At 46.5% G+C, this 14,557-nt stretch overlaps 1 protein-coding gene across 4 annotated transcripts in view; it reads left to right on the top strand.

Moving 5' to 3' along the window:
* TMEM131L (transmembrane 131 like) overlaps window positions 1-14,557 on the top strand; it is a 134,379-nt gene that overhangs the window by 54,486 nt on the left and 65,336 nt on the right. For all 4 annotated transcript variants that reach the window (XM_084768806.1, XM_084768805.1, XM_084768807.1 and 1 more), the window contains exon 4: window positions 12,371-12,439. In XM_084768806.1, coding sequence (XP_084624932.1) covers window positions 12,371-12,439 — 69 coding nt within the window. The remainder of the gene's footprint in view (window positions 1-12,370; window positions 12,440-14,557) is intronic.

Genomic DNA, 14,557 nt, shown 5'->3' with positions numbered 1-14,557 from the left:
CTGCACTGAATGGTGATAAGGCCCTGGGAAGGTTCTGCCTAAGGTTTGAAATCGGATACAAGTACAGGTGGGATGGATGTGGCATTAGTGTCAGGGGTGACTACAGGACCCTTTGTGAGGAGGTGGCTGAATCAGCCTGTTCTTAGCTGTCCATCTATGGGATGAGTAGGCTGGACCTGCTAACTTGCTGAAAGCCTGGGTGAAAACTGATTAGTCAGTGAGAGACCTGAGGTGGTAAGATGGAGAGGACTGGGCGCCCATGTACACACAGGGAAGGGACAGCCAGGGAAGAACACCCTGAGGAGAGAGCAGGAATTGGGTCCTGCTGAGTGCGCTGGAAGGAAGAGGACCCGCAAGGCGGGAGTGTGCTGTGTGAATCCACGCAAGGAAATAATGGCAGAATGTACTTAGGAAGTTTGTACTTTCTATTCCCCTCAAAGTTTTTAAAAAACTTGCCGTTCTGAATATATATTTTTTTAAAGTTTTGGACACAGAAGCACTTCGCACAGAAGCACAGTCACAGTTTTTAGGAAATTGGAGGAAAGGGAAATGTAACTATGTTCCACTCACTCCAGCATTGCTAAGAGTAATCTGGCAACTTCTGTCTCATTTTCCCTTCATGTGTTTTTGCTTTTGTTTTTGTTTTTGATTGTGATCAAGTTGTACACAGCAGTTTTTGCCTCCTCACAGTAGCACCTTTCCCTCCCCTCCCCTCCCCTCCCCTCCCCTCCCCTCCCCTCCCCTCCCCTCCCCCTCCCCCTCCCCTCCCCTCCCCATCCCCATTGTCAGTTGCTATTGTAGTCCTCTCCCTTGCTGGAGAGCTACGGAGGGATCTAGTCACATCCTACTGGCTGCTGGATTTCTCCAGCTGCCGGGGTTGCCTTTGTGGGCCTGCACCGGATGCTTGCTGCCTTTGTCTAGGGCTGGGGAGGGCTGGAGAGGGAGGGGAAGTGGTTAGAGGGTGAGGTGGGCTGAAAAAGGGACCCTGGAGAAGGATGGGGGCTGGCCTGCTGTGAAGGGGGGGGAGCAAGAGCAAGTGGGGCCTGCCTCCTAGGGATGGGGACTAGCCAGGCCATTCTTTCTTTTACGGCCCCTACAGCAATTACACTTCAGCCCTCAAGGGTTTGAAAGAAAAAAATTACAATTTAAAAGGAAAACTCTGGGTGCCCGATTTGCATATGAGTGGCAGCTGTATAATTAAGAACAATTAAATTCCCTGGCTGAATTGAAAGGGAGGCCCCCCCCCCCCCCCCCACTGTGGCTGGGTCCCTGCGGAGCACAGCCTGTAGCTGCCAGTTCCCTGGAATTCTGCTGGCAGCGTGTTGCCCTCTTCCAAGACTCTCCTTGTAATCAGTGGAATTCTGGAGCAGAGGCTTGGTAGCTCTCCCCACTTGTCTGTCTCCTCTGTCTTCCCTTCCTCACAGGGAAGGGCCGACACACCACCTGATCACTGGCTTTCTTCCTTCTGTGGCCAGATAGGTCTTCTTTTGCTGAAGGTCTGGTCACAAGACCTTTAGTCAGGTTCTGCACATTTCTCACTAGCCCCATGCTCCGTGCCTGGGATTCACTGATACTACTGGCCTGGGAATTTAGTTCTCCCCCCCCCCCACTGTGGTGTGTCCCATGGACATTTTCCTCCCAGTATTTCCAAGGAAGCAAGGCACAGTTTTTTAGTTTTTTTCTCTTCTGGTTTTACAAGACTTTGTATGTAGAATAAGGATGCAACTGCTTCCTGTTCGCTGTCCTGGTGAAGGAGGAACTGGATGCCAATAAGCACAGCTTATGAGCAGTTTCTGAAAGGTAGCCTCAGCTGTGCTCTTACTGATGAAGCAAGCTTAGTTAAACGCTATGATGACCAAGGCAGCTTTTGGAAGAAGAGGTTTGGGAGGTTACTTAACAGTTTTACAGGATGAGTCTGTGGCCGTCACACCAAGGGTTCTGACAGTAGGCAGACAGGCATGGCACTGGAGCATACATGTGTTCCATAAACAGGAGGAGGGGAGTGGGGAAGGGAGGCGGGGCGGGGCGGGGGGGGGGCAGTAGAGAGGAGAGAGCATGCTAACTGGGTCCAACTCAAGGCCCACCCCCACGCTTCGTAATTGTTTCCAAACAGTTCCACCATCTGAGAACCAAACATTCAAATATATGAGTCTGTGGGGGCCACTCCCATTCGAACCTCCACAAGGCTCCCTTCTAGGACTTTGTGTCTATAAATCCTTCGCAGTCTCCTCTGTCTGTGGTGTGACATGCCAGTCAGGTGTCTCACAGAGGTTCTTGTGTTTCTATGTGGCGGAGGTGAGGCAGAACCCTGCTTCTCAGCCAGCGTATGCAGGCGCTCATCACTGACCTCAGCACTTGACTAGAGCTGTGGATGGCCACAAGCACAGTCAGTGCAAGGCAGCGCAGACCATCTTTCTCTTCTTAGACATTTGCTTTCCTGACAGGTTTGGGTTATGTTTGTATTAATGCTACTGAAAAGATCAGGGTCTGGAGACCATGAAAATCCGGAATGGCCACATCTCTCTGGTGGCAGGCAGATGCTGTAACTGGAGTTTGCATAGGCCCAGTGCCTCTGTGTAGTGGCTTCTGGCAGTTTCTGTCATTAGAAAAGGACAAGAAGTTGCCTCAGTTGCAATTAAATGTCTTGGTCACATCTCCCATGAGAGACACAGAGCTACACAGTTGCGGCTTCAGGGGGTCAGGGTCCCCTCTGCACACAGACTACTGTGGCTTCTTTCCTTCTCTGATATTTATGGTGTGTCATTGCATAGGGAAGAGGCCATGGCATTCCTGGAAGCCTCCCTCAGCTTCCAGCCTGGTTCCTAGAATGTAAATCACCGGCTACACCCGCATCAGAGGAACCATGGACATGTGCGCAGCCAAGACCTCATTATGTGGCAGAAGGAGAAGTCTGGGTGATGTGAGAGGCCCAGAGAACAGTCTGTCACAGACTCTGGTCACCATTATATGGCCAAGAGGACACTGCTTTGACATAACAACTTTCTGGATTTGCCTCCTATCCTTGCTATTTTGTATTAAGGAATACTTTTCTTCTGGGCACATTCTAGACCCGATTCTGTACTCTTTGAGTTTTGTATGGGAGAAAATTGCCTTTAAGCCATTCTGACAGTAGGGTTATTGCGTAGACGTGACCTTGGCGGTAAGTCAGGCTGTGTGGACAAGTGTGTGGCTGGTGTTCCCTGGGCAGCGCACACTCCTGCTGCATCCCTACCTGCTTATTCACTGGTTGGGTCTGAGGTTTATTCACGGCCTGTACACTCCAGCTGCATGCATAGCTGTGCCTTTCATTACTTTTTAAAACATTACTTTCAGAGTATATATGTTTTATTTTTCCTGCAGAAAGGAGTTGAACTTACTCTGACCATATTGTGCAAATAATTCATAGAAATAAGAATTGGCCCCAGCAGAGTGAGACTTCGAGCAGCATTTTTGCGTTGTGCCAGACTGTCGTAATTGCTGTAAAGCCATGAGGCTGCTTCATTCACTACGGTCAAGCAGACCGTGAGGCCCGCCCTTCAAGAAGCAGTGAAAACGCTTAGAAGTGTTCACTAGATTCCTCAGGCAGTGCTACTAACACTCTGTATAATTGTCTCAACGTGATTTTGATAATTTCCTCATGTTGGGTAAGATCCTAATGCAGATAGGTAAAAGAAGTGAATGTCCATAGCCTTCTAGTCCTGTGTTATTATAAAAACAAGTCCAGCTATCAGATTGATTCAAGAGCTTTTAGATACTCATTTTAAGAGAGGCAGGCTCACTGTTGCCTTTTCATTATGGTGATAAATGTCCGCAGTGATCGGCCCATAGGGAGACTGTTTCAGAGGTTTCATCCGATGGCCTGGCCTCTCTGGTCTGGGGTCTCTGGGATGTCAGTACAAGGTGATGACAGAGTTCCAAAACCTTTCACTTCTGGCCATGCTTCCTGGGGGGGGGGGCAGGAGGAGAGGGGAGGTTGGCTCTAGAGAGGGAGAAGAAGGCAGTGGAGTCCCAGTGTCTCCTCAGCACCAGGCCTCCCGTTCCCTAAACCCTATTTCTTGCCCCTTTAAGTTCTGCCACTTCCCAGTGGAGCCATAGGCTACAGACTATGCCTTTAATATGTGGTCTTTGGAGGACTTACCCAAACCATAGCGGTCACCTTCAAGGAGCTGTAAGTACGAAAATTTATAAGGATACTTTGGGGACTGACTGTGGCTCCTCTAGTTCATGGATGCATTGCTTGCCTTTACTTAAGAAGGAAAACAAAAAACAAAACAAAACAAAAAAACAAAACCAAAAAACAAAAAGCCCTGTTCTTAGTTTCCTCATTTTCTTGCTCTCTGTGGGAGTTTGTGCACTGTCTCCTTTGCTATGTGTAAGATTATGGCTGCAGACATCTAATACTAAATTATGCTTTGTGCTACCTTGTTGCTCCAGAGTTCTAAGGAAAGGCGAAGTGGATTTGGTATTTTGCACATTATGAAATCATAATTCAAGATATTCTAAGATGATAGGTAGAATGTTACCTCTTAGAGTGTAGGGAAGATGTCAGTCTTTAAACCACAAAGGAGTTACACCTAAATTGAAGTCAGAGAAATCTGGAGCAGGAGGGAAACGGCTCCTAATTGCCGCACTGCTCTTTGACAGGCGTTTACAGTCCGTGTGGCTACTGGAGTTCTTTACAGCATGTACAATGTGCTGTGACTAATGTGTTAATATAATGGCATATTTTGAAGTTTTTTTGAATTGCAAATACGTGCTTTTTGAAAATAAAGCCCTGATAGTATGAATGAAGAAAAGGAGACTTAAGTGGTATTGAAGTGTGAAATCCCTGGAGACCCCTCAGAACCACTTGCTTATGGAATTAAGGAAGGTTACAAGAGTGGGGGGCCCATATGGCGCCCCTGTGGGCACGTAGGCGGGCCGCTTAGCAAGGTGATTGTCTCACACATCAAGTTCACTGCCATCTTGGATTCCACCTGGAGGTGCTGGCAACTGCCCCTCTAGGTGGTTCTGGTGCAGATGGGAGGTCAAGCCAGGAGCTCCACAGAAGAGTCTAGGCTACAGATAAACAGGGCTTGGCAAGTGAATTAGTTAAACCTAAGAACCTAGAGTTGGCTGGCTTAAGCAAAAAAAGGGAATTTAGTGAAAAGATGCTGGCAGCTGACAGACTCTTCGGGAAGAATTAAGAATAGGCGAGGGGATCACAAACCAGAGGAGACTGGGCAGCTAGAACAGGTGCCAGAGAGAGGAACCTGCTGGGGACCTGCTGGGGACATCGCCACCTTTGGCCCTGACACAGCTGTGTTATTGCTGCTGTGGTTGCCTAAGGGGGAGACTCTGCCTTCCGTACTTTTCTTTTTGTCGCTTCAGTGCCTTATGGCCTACCTCAGGTGAGTCAGTCTGGTCACATCTTGATCATGTGACAGTATCCTATCTGCTCAGAAGCTGTAGAGCAGAAAGTCTACAAATGCTGTCAGAATGGTACTGAATGGCTACCAAGTGTCTTTGTGACGAATCAACAAAGTCTTAGAGATGGCAGACCTAGTGTTTGTGACGAATCAGCAAAGTCTTAGAGGTGGCAGACCTAGTGGGTGTGCAGGAACCCTTGGCCAGAGTAAGAGAACGCAGAGGAAGAGCCTTATTCAGTCTTGGGCAGAGATGCACAGAGACAGGAGCTTGAGAGGGGAGAGCCGGTGCTGCAGCTGCTACAGCAGTAGGGACTACAGGAGCAGTTTCCTAGAAACCCAGGGAGGGCTGCTCCAGAGGTGGCAGCCAGCAGAGTCGTCAAGGAGCTCAGCCCTTGACTTCACAGCTTGTGGGTCACTGGTGCCCTTAGCAGGAGAGCAGGGCAGCTTGGTGATAACAAGGAAAGGGCAGGCCCTGGAGCCAGGCTCCCCAGTGTACGTTCACATCCCATCTCTACCCTGGAGCAGGAGGGCTTTGGTAGGTTGTTGAAGCCCTCCAGTCATTTCCTCATGTTGCCAGCCAACTTTCTGTTACTGTGGAAAATATCTGAGGTTGGCTCATGGTTTTAGAGGTTCCTGCCAATGACCAGGTGGGGTTATTGCTTGTATGTCTCTTTGGACGTTCTGGATGTCAGTGGTGGGAACATAGAGAGAGCAAACTGGCCATGACCCACAGACGACGGCTGCCTTCAAGGACATATTCTCAGTGACTGAACGCCTGCTCCTAGGCTTCACCCAACAACTCCACACCTCTCAGCAGTGTCACTCTGTGGGCAAAGATGTTAGCACGTGGGCGTGTGGGAGGTTGAGGACCTTAACTGTAGCAGGTGACGAGGGTCCACACAGGGGTGTACAATTATGTGTGATAAAGTGCGGGACCAACATCCGGCACCTCAGAAGGGCTCAGTGCTTAGTTGCTGTCAACTAAGTTGTTCGTCAACACTTAGATTGTGAGGGGCAAGAAGGCTTGGAGAAACATGGGAGGTCAGGGGGCTTAAGTGACCAGGGCACAGCTCTCTTCATTTGTATGTGTAGGAGAGAAAAGAGGGGGTAATGCTGAAAATTCCCAGAGAACGGGAGCCCAGGATCCATCCGGAAATAGTAGCTGGCTAGTGGGTTAGCCTTTGACAGAGGAATTCTCTCTGTGGGAGTTATAGATGTGAGGATTTTCATCAGCAGTTGTGGGGACACATTAGTGGAGGACATTTGTCATGGCTTTAGGAATGCCTGGCTGCCAATACATTGGGGCTGCCTTCAAACCCAAGCCTTTTTTAAATCCCTGAGTGTATCCAGCAGCCCCAGGTTGCGTTCTCCAGCACTTTACTCACTGATGTATCCATGTATCCATGTATCAAGGCTTTGACCTTGAGACCCGAGGCTTTCTACAGTAAGAGAAACTAAGAAACCATGTTCTGCTAAAAGACCATGTTTCCCCACTGTGGGGTTCTAAGGTGGAGGGAAAGCCAGGTGATTACAAGTGCTGCATGAATGCTGTCTTCTGGAATCTAGACGGGAATGTTATTCTTTCATGGAATAATTTGTGCTTTGTGAAAGATGGATGGGCCATCTTTCTTGGTCATCCCTCCTTTTCATTCTTATACATTGGCCAAAGCCATTGTCTTGGCTTTTTTTTTTTAAATTAATTTTGTGTGCTCTCTAGGTATTGGAAAGTCTGTTGAAAGGTAGCAGCTTTGTAGATGGTAAGGCTTTGAGAGCCACTGGCGGAAGCAGGGCATTGAGGAGTGTGGAGACCAGTCAGGTGCCGTCCCTGCGGCTCCTTCCCGTGGGCAGTCACTGTTGTGTCAGAAAGAGAAGGCCATCCTTGGAAACAGTGCCCCATCTCAGGGGAGTTGCCAGCCGTAGGAGGAAAGCGTGGCTGGCTCTATCTGCTGGAGCACCTGGGGACCTGGCCAGCACCCCCAGTGGTCCCGCAGAGCTTTCCTGTGAGCCACTACGAGAGGCTGGGCCATCTCTGCCCCGCTGTCACCCACTTTTCTCCCGCTCACCTCTTCCTGCTTCCGTACTTTTCTCAGTTTTTAGATCTTTGCTGACAGCCAGCTCTTCTGGATGTGGCCTCCATGCAGTGTCCAGCTGTGGGAGCTGTCCGTTGAGGTCCATCTCATATAGCCCCGTTCTTTGAAAGCTTTGCTGGAGCTGAGCCTGGAACTCAGTAATAGAGTACCAGCCCAGCATATGTGGGGGCCAGGATTCCAGCTCAGTTAAAAAGAAAAAGAAACTTTGGCTGTTTAAAAAAATTTTTTTTCCAGGAAAGTAACCTCATAGTTTGCCTGTTGGCATACTCACACACTGTGGGCTATGGCCTGAGGATGGCATATTTCTTAGGCTGCAGCACGCCTGTCCCAGTGCTGCTAGGGTTGGGGCCAGACTCACTGGCCCTGCTGTTCCCTCTGGAAAGGTGGAGTATTGTGTTTGGTCAGCTGACAAGTCATCTGAACAGCCAGAACAGCTGGTTATAGTTGATTCATGTCCATGTCTAAGCTGCAGGGCTGTTGTTTTTAAAAGGGTACGTGTGACGTCAGCACCTAGGGCGGCTTTTTCTAAGAGTAAAGAGTCTAGGTTTCTGCACGGTTCTGAGAATGCCAGCTGTCTCAGTACAGTCCATTAATTTTGCAGAAGAGGAAACTGAGTCCCGTACTGTGGGACCCTGTGGCAGCTGTACCAGGCTTGTGGCATTTCTGATCAAATGTCTTTTCTCTTGGACTAACCACCTTTTCAAGCTTCTCTTAATTTAGTTTTGTTTTATTTGGCTTTGTTTTATATGAGTAGATAAAAATACAGCCAAAGTTTAGGAAAAAGAGAAAGACAAAATAATTTGGATCATTTAAACTGAGCTAGACCTTTAGAAAAAACGTATGGGATACCCTGATTTGGGACGTTTAAATAGTGATAAACTTTTTAAAAGTGTGGGATGCCTTGATCTGTGTCATTTAGATGAAATAGACCTTAAAAAGTGTGTGATGACTTGATTTGGGTCTTTTAGACTGAGATAGACACTATTTTAAAAGTGTGGGATGATTTGATTTGGGTCATTTAGACAGAAATGGATCTTTAAAAAGTATGGGATGACTTGATTTGGGTCATTAGACAGAGATAGACCTTAAAATACTGTGGGATGGATGCCTTGCAGCTGCTGAAAAGGTTCTGTTTTTTGCACATGGTGGGCATCTTTAAAACAAGGACTTAAACACCAGGTCCGTAGATCAGAAGCAAAGCGTGCTGTTAGCCTGCACACAGCTCTGGGTTCATTCTCAGCTCCCATCATCCAGTAAGGACCAAGGGTGTGAGGAGCAGGTGGTACATAGACAAGAGCTCCTGTTCTTTGGGGCGTTACCACCTGGGTTTCCATCCCTATCCCTGTCCCAGAAGCAGAACAGCCCCTGTGCTGTCCTCTTTTAATAAAAAGTGTGTCTTAAAGACACAGTTTAAGTACATGGTTGCCTTTTACAAGATGCATGCACTCACTTTGTGTCGTATGGGACTCTCCTAGAGTAAGAGAGGCCAGGTGAGACTTGCCATTCCAGGATGATGGGCTGTGTCATTAAGGGTAAGATGTGTAAGGATAATGCTGCCTTGTGAAAGAATGGAGGTGAGAAGGTGGTTCATTGTTCATTTGCCATAGCCTCTCAGGCTTATTTCTTTTGAAGGTGTTGGTTTGGAGATGACTTTGGCATTTCAACCACAGTATTAAGTTCTTAGCACTGATAATTTGAGGATAAATTTTGATGTCCATATATGACTAAACCCTGACCACTAGCTACTTACCTTTTCTCCTTAACTTTGCACCACAGTAGTGAACGTAACAGTTCTCTGTGGCTCCTAGAAGTCCGGGACTTTCCCCAGCAGCTACCCATGGGCAGCTCTGCAGGAGACACCAGCTGGCGTCCTATAGTCTAGTTCAGTTCTTACACTGTCTCTGGTCGGACCCTGCAGCCCAAGACTACAGCCTCCAGGCCTCCTCCCCACTTGAGGTGCCAAGCCACAAGCCCTAGTTGTTTTGCCCACACTTCTGACCCACAGGTGGTAGGCAAGGTTCTCATGACCTGCCAGGTTTTGGATACATTGGATAGAGCAGCTCACAGAGGCCAGAGAAACTTAGGTTCACTGTTGTATTATAAAGGGTATGACAGGACCCGCCTGAATCAAGGCATAAGGGAGGCAGGCAGGCAGGTCCCCTGCCGTGTGCTGAGCTGTGGTGTCTCCATGCATGCGCATAGGTGCAGATAAGCTGGGCAGAGAGCCCAGCAAGGCCTATCTGTTCACTCTCCTCACCAAGTGCAGCCCAGCTTTCTCTGCACTACCTGTAAGACCCCTCAGGATGAGGGAGGTCTCATCCTACAAAAGGACAGGTCAGAGAATGTCTTAACACAGGGAAGAGTTGGTTTCTAAGAATTTCTGTGACCTTAGGGGAGAAAATCATTGATGGGATTTTGTGTTTTTTACTTAAAGTTAGAGAAATTTGGGTGTATTTCTGCTGTATTACTTTATGTTGGTTCCCCAGATGCCTGACTTTTTTTGTTTTGTTTTTTGTTAAGCATATGACGTTTCTGATTATGGGATTTGAAAGTCTGTTATGTGGAAGATAGTCCAAGTCTGTGTTTTGTTTGTTCTATTCATAGGCAGTCACTATGAATAGAAAGTCACTATCACTCCATTGGGATCCCTCCGTCCAGAGGCCAGCATGGACACTGAGCCCAGTGGCCTCTCTATTTGTTTTCCCTTTTTTTTTTTTCATTAGATGAATGTCATCCTCTTTGTAATATGATCCTGTAGTTGTTACATAAGCCATGTTCAGGCATGAAGCAAAGGCCTGTCCTCTCACTTTATCTTCACAACAACTGTAAGCTAAATACTGCTGTCCCCTGAAATTTTTTTAGATAATAAAGCAGGCATTAACAAATTAAGGTAGTGACCCCACTCAGGACAGGAAAGCAATGGCTGTGGGTGTGGGACCACACTTGTCAGACCTCCACAACCCAGTTTGTGAGTCAACAGGCTAGGCATAGTTAGTTCCCTGGGTAGGTCACTTGATGCCTAAATAGGGTAGTGTTCTTCTCTCTTCCAGTTGCCACTGGTCTGAGTGAGAATTTTGGCTCCGTCTCTGTGCTTTGTGACCTTGGGAGTTGATGAAATCTTTTCGGCTTCATCTGTCCACTTGGAAACCCGTGGACAGGTGCAAAACCTAATGACCAACCCAGTTCTTGGCGCCCTGGATGGGAAGGAACTGTTCTTCATTGTTAATGCAGCATGTGTCTGTGCCTCTTGAAGGCTGCTTGTGGGTCTCCTGGAGTGCTAAGCCTTGGCCAGCTTGGTGTAGAGTGGGTACCCACCGTGGACCTCTGAGGCTTTCACTTCTGTTCTGGAGGCAGTTTGTAGTCAGAGCACTGACGCTGGTCCTTGGGGTCTGACAGACTCCATTAGCTAGCACATCTCTTCTGCATCCACTCTACTGGGTAGACAAGTTCGGGAGATGAGACCAAAGTGTCACATTGATGACACAGCTGGTGTTGGAGACTCAGGCATCTCTAACCGAGAAAGGACATTTTCAAAGGAAGAGTTAGAGGAGGAAGGGCGTTTGATGGATGCAGGGAGAAGGAGGAAGAAAAGACTGCAGTTGCAGTTGTGAGTGAGGACCATGGTGCTGGTTCTCCATCCCCTCCACAGATCGTACTCTCAGGAAAAATCAAACCCTGGCAACAAGATCTTCTAGAGGTCACAAAACTTACTAACTGGCAGAATTAAAGTTCAGATGACCAAGGTGGGACCAGCTTTTAGGGGCAGGAAAAAGAATGGCAAGATTCTGTTATGGAAAGCTGTTCTGAGCTCACTTAAGGAGCATCTCCTGTTAAATATCTCCGCGTTATGTAACTTTCAAATTTTTGGCTGTCTATCTGTCTAATTTATCTAAGTGTTTATATATTTTGTAATATCAATTATATTTTTCATTTACATGTGCTTGGTTTGCTTTTCTACTGAGTTGATCTATAGAAACTAACTTTTAAAGTTTATTTTATGTGTATATGTGTTTTGCTTGTATGTATGCATGTATATGTAGCATGTGTGTGCTTGGTGCCCAAAGAAGTCAGAAGGGCAGTCAGGTCTACTGGAACTGGAGTTAAAGATGGTTGTGTGTTGATAGGTAGGTGCTGGGAACTGAGCCTGCATCCTCTGCAAGAACAGCAAGTGCCCTTAACTTCTGAGCCATCTCTTCAGCTCTGTGACTTTTAAAGGGAAATGAAATCACAATAATGAGCAACAACTGCTAAAAATGTGACTTGGCTATGTAAGATGTAATGATTCTTATTCTTAAAAGTATATGTCACAAATGATGGATCATATCTGTAATCCTAGCACATAGGAGCTGAGACAAGATTTGAGATCAGCCTGAGCTGCAGAGTGAGTTCAAGCCTAGCCTGGCCTACAGAGTGAGCCTTCATCTCAGGAACCAACAAAACTAAACGAATAAATCCAGACCTGCTTGGAGATTATGCCTACCCTCAGGAGTTGGCCTGGCTGTGACACACTGGCTTTTCCCTGCTAACCATTGGCCCAGTGAATTTAGGGGCCATAGTTTCCTTAGACCTAAGATATATACCCCTTTCTTTATTCGGGGCATATGAAGATAGGCCCATTACCTGATTTCATGCAGAAAGAAGCCTACTAATCATTAAGTGGGGCTCCATTTATGTTGCCGTCCCGCTAACAAGATCTGTACATTTGATAAGCATTGTACTAACTGTAAAGAATGTAAATTTTTGGAACTCTACTTCAATCTATAAGAGAGTGCACTTTTATCTCATGAATTTAGAGTCACTGGCCTAAGTACATGATTGCAGCATCCAAAATTTAAAACTACAACAATTAATGTCTCTTCTTTTGTCTTTCAGCTTCTCAGAGAAACTGTTTATTGGGAAAGGCTTACATTTTCAGCCGTCAGTTCTAGATTTTGGGATACAGTAAGTATTTTTTATTACAACTAAACTCATCTTATTTGTATTAATTATCAGCGTATCTTTTAGAAATGCATTTTTAATTATATATGCATGTGTTGGGAGGTGTGGGTATGTGCATATGTGTGCAGATGCCCACGGAGGCCAGAAGAGGACGGACGATGGATCCCTTGGAGCTGGAGTTGCAGGCAGCTGTGAGCTGCCCAGTAAGGATTCTGGGAGCTGAGCCTCAGTTCTCTGCAAGAGCAGCTTGAGCTGATAACCTGTTAGCCCCTGTCCTCCCTGCGTTTTATATGATACATATATATATATATCCATATTCTAAGCAGGTTAATCTGAAAGGAGCCAGACAAGGTGGCCCACGCTCAGCACTAAGGAGACAGAGGCAGGCGGATCACTGTGAGTTTGAGGCCAGCCTGGTCTACAGCCAAGACTACACAGAGAAACCTTGCTGATAATAATAGTAGTAGTAGTAGTAGTAATAGTGATAGTAGTAGTAGTAATGTGAAAGGATGCCAATCCTGAGACTTGTTAGAAGAATATCTTCATGAGAGAGAGAGAGAGAGAGAGAGTGAGAGAGAGAGAGAGAGAGAGAGAGAGAGAGAGAGAGAGAGAGAGAGGTATTTTGCTGTGCTAAGGATTGAAGTTAGGACCTTGTCGTCCATGCCAGGCATATGTTTTGTGTTTTAATTCTGACCTGTATCATCAGCCCTGCTTAGTTACTTAAAGCCACTACCACTCTGTTTGGTAGTGGCTAGACTTCAGTAAGAAGTCAGTGTTAAGCCTTTGTTTTTTTAGAACACGTTGAATTACTTTATAATAGAAAATTTGAATATTTATGATTTCTGAATTATTTTTGGTCAGGTGCAATTTTTCTCTTTCTTGCTGTGCCTTAAGGCTGGAAGCTGTACTGAGGTCAGCTATGGACATTTAGGTAGAGAAGGTGCGATTAGCTACAAGGAGATTCACAGTGTTAAGAACCATGAAATGAAGAAGCCCAGGCGTTGAGATCGCACGAGGAGGAGGAGGCTGGAGAGGAGGCAGCTTGGAGCTCTTGTCTGGGATGCAGTTGCAAATGTAAAACCTGTTATTAAGTTCCTTGTATGTAGAGGCTGGTGGCCGTGAAAAGACGCACCTTCAAATTAGCTTCTCAAAGCTGTGTTTGGGCTCCCAGGGCCTCTTCGTGCGCTTTAGGAAGAGCTTTTGTGAGTTCAGGGAAGGCTGGGCGAGTGACGTGGTGGGGAAGGGAACGCTAGGGCCAGTGGGGTCCGGCACCGCTGTGCACTCTTCTGCCAGGCCTGTAATTTCCTTCTCTTCTTGAAGGTTAGACCAACAGGGAAGGGCTAATTGGAAATGAAATGTCCTGTTGAGATTTTTTAAAGGAGATCTTTCTAAAAGGAGGAAGAGAAAAAATTAAGGTAGTTGCTGACTTTACAAGATTCTAGATGTCTGAATAAATTACTTAATTATTTAATTAATAACAAGGTTTTGCACTGTAGCCCTGGCTAGCTTGAAAAGTCACAGAGCTCTCCTCTGCCTCCTGAGTGCTAGGACTAAAGGCTTTTGCTTGTAAAGGCCCAGACTAGTTCGTATTGAATTACTTTTTATTTTCTTAAGATGAAGACATTTTTTAAAGACTGAATTTATAATCATTTAACTGATAATATAAATGATATCTAGCTTCAAGTCTGAGAGAATAGTTTGCACAACTTTTTCCCCCTTGAGGAAAGTGTGTGTGTGTGTGTGTGTGTGTGTGTGTGTGTGTGTGTGTGTGTGTGTATGCAGACTATTTTAGAGACTGTATTTTAGATTGGTAGGTATAATGAAGTGGGTCATGGTGAATGGAGCCAGCATAGAAATAAAAAACATCCAGGGTCTAGGATCCTGACTGTCATTTACTCTTCTGCATCACACAGCCCTATCATTTGGTAGCTGGAGAGATGGCTCAGGGGTCAAGAGCACTTACTACTTTTTCATGGGCTCAGTTCCCAGCACACAAGTGACAGTTCACAGCTGCCTGTAATGCTAGACCCAGGGAATCAGACCATCTTTTCTGGCCAGGCACTAGCCAGGCATATAATGCACATACATGCATGCATACATACAGGCAGACACTCATACACA

The sequence above is a fragment of the Acomys minous genome (assembly GCF_964271855.1).
Source record: "Acomys minous genome assembly, chromosome: 19".
Lineage (NCBI taxonomy): Eukaryota > Metazoa > Chordata > Mammalia > Rodentia > Muridae > Acomys > Acomys minous.
Note: the sequence above shows the minus strand (reverse complement) of the source record. Positions and strands in the feature narration are given on the sequence as shown.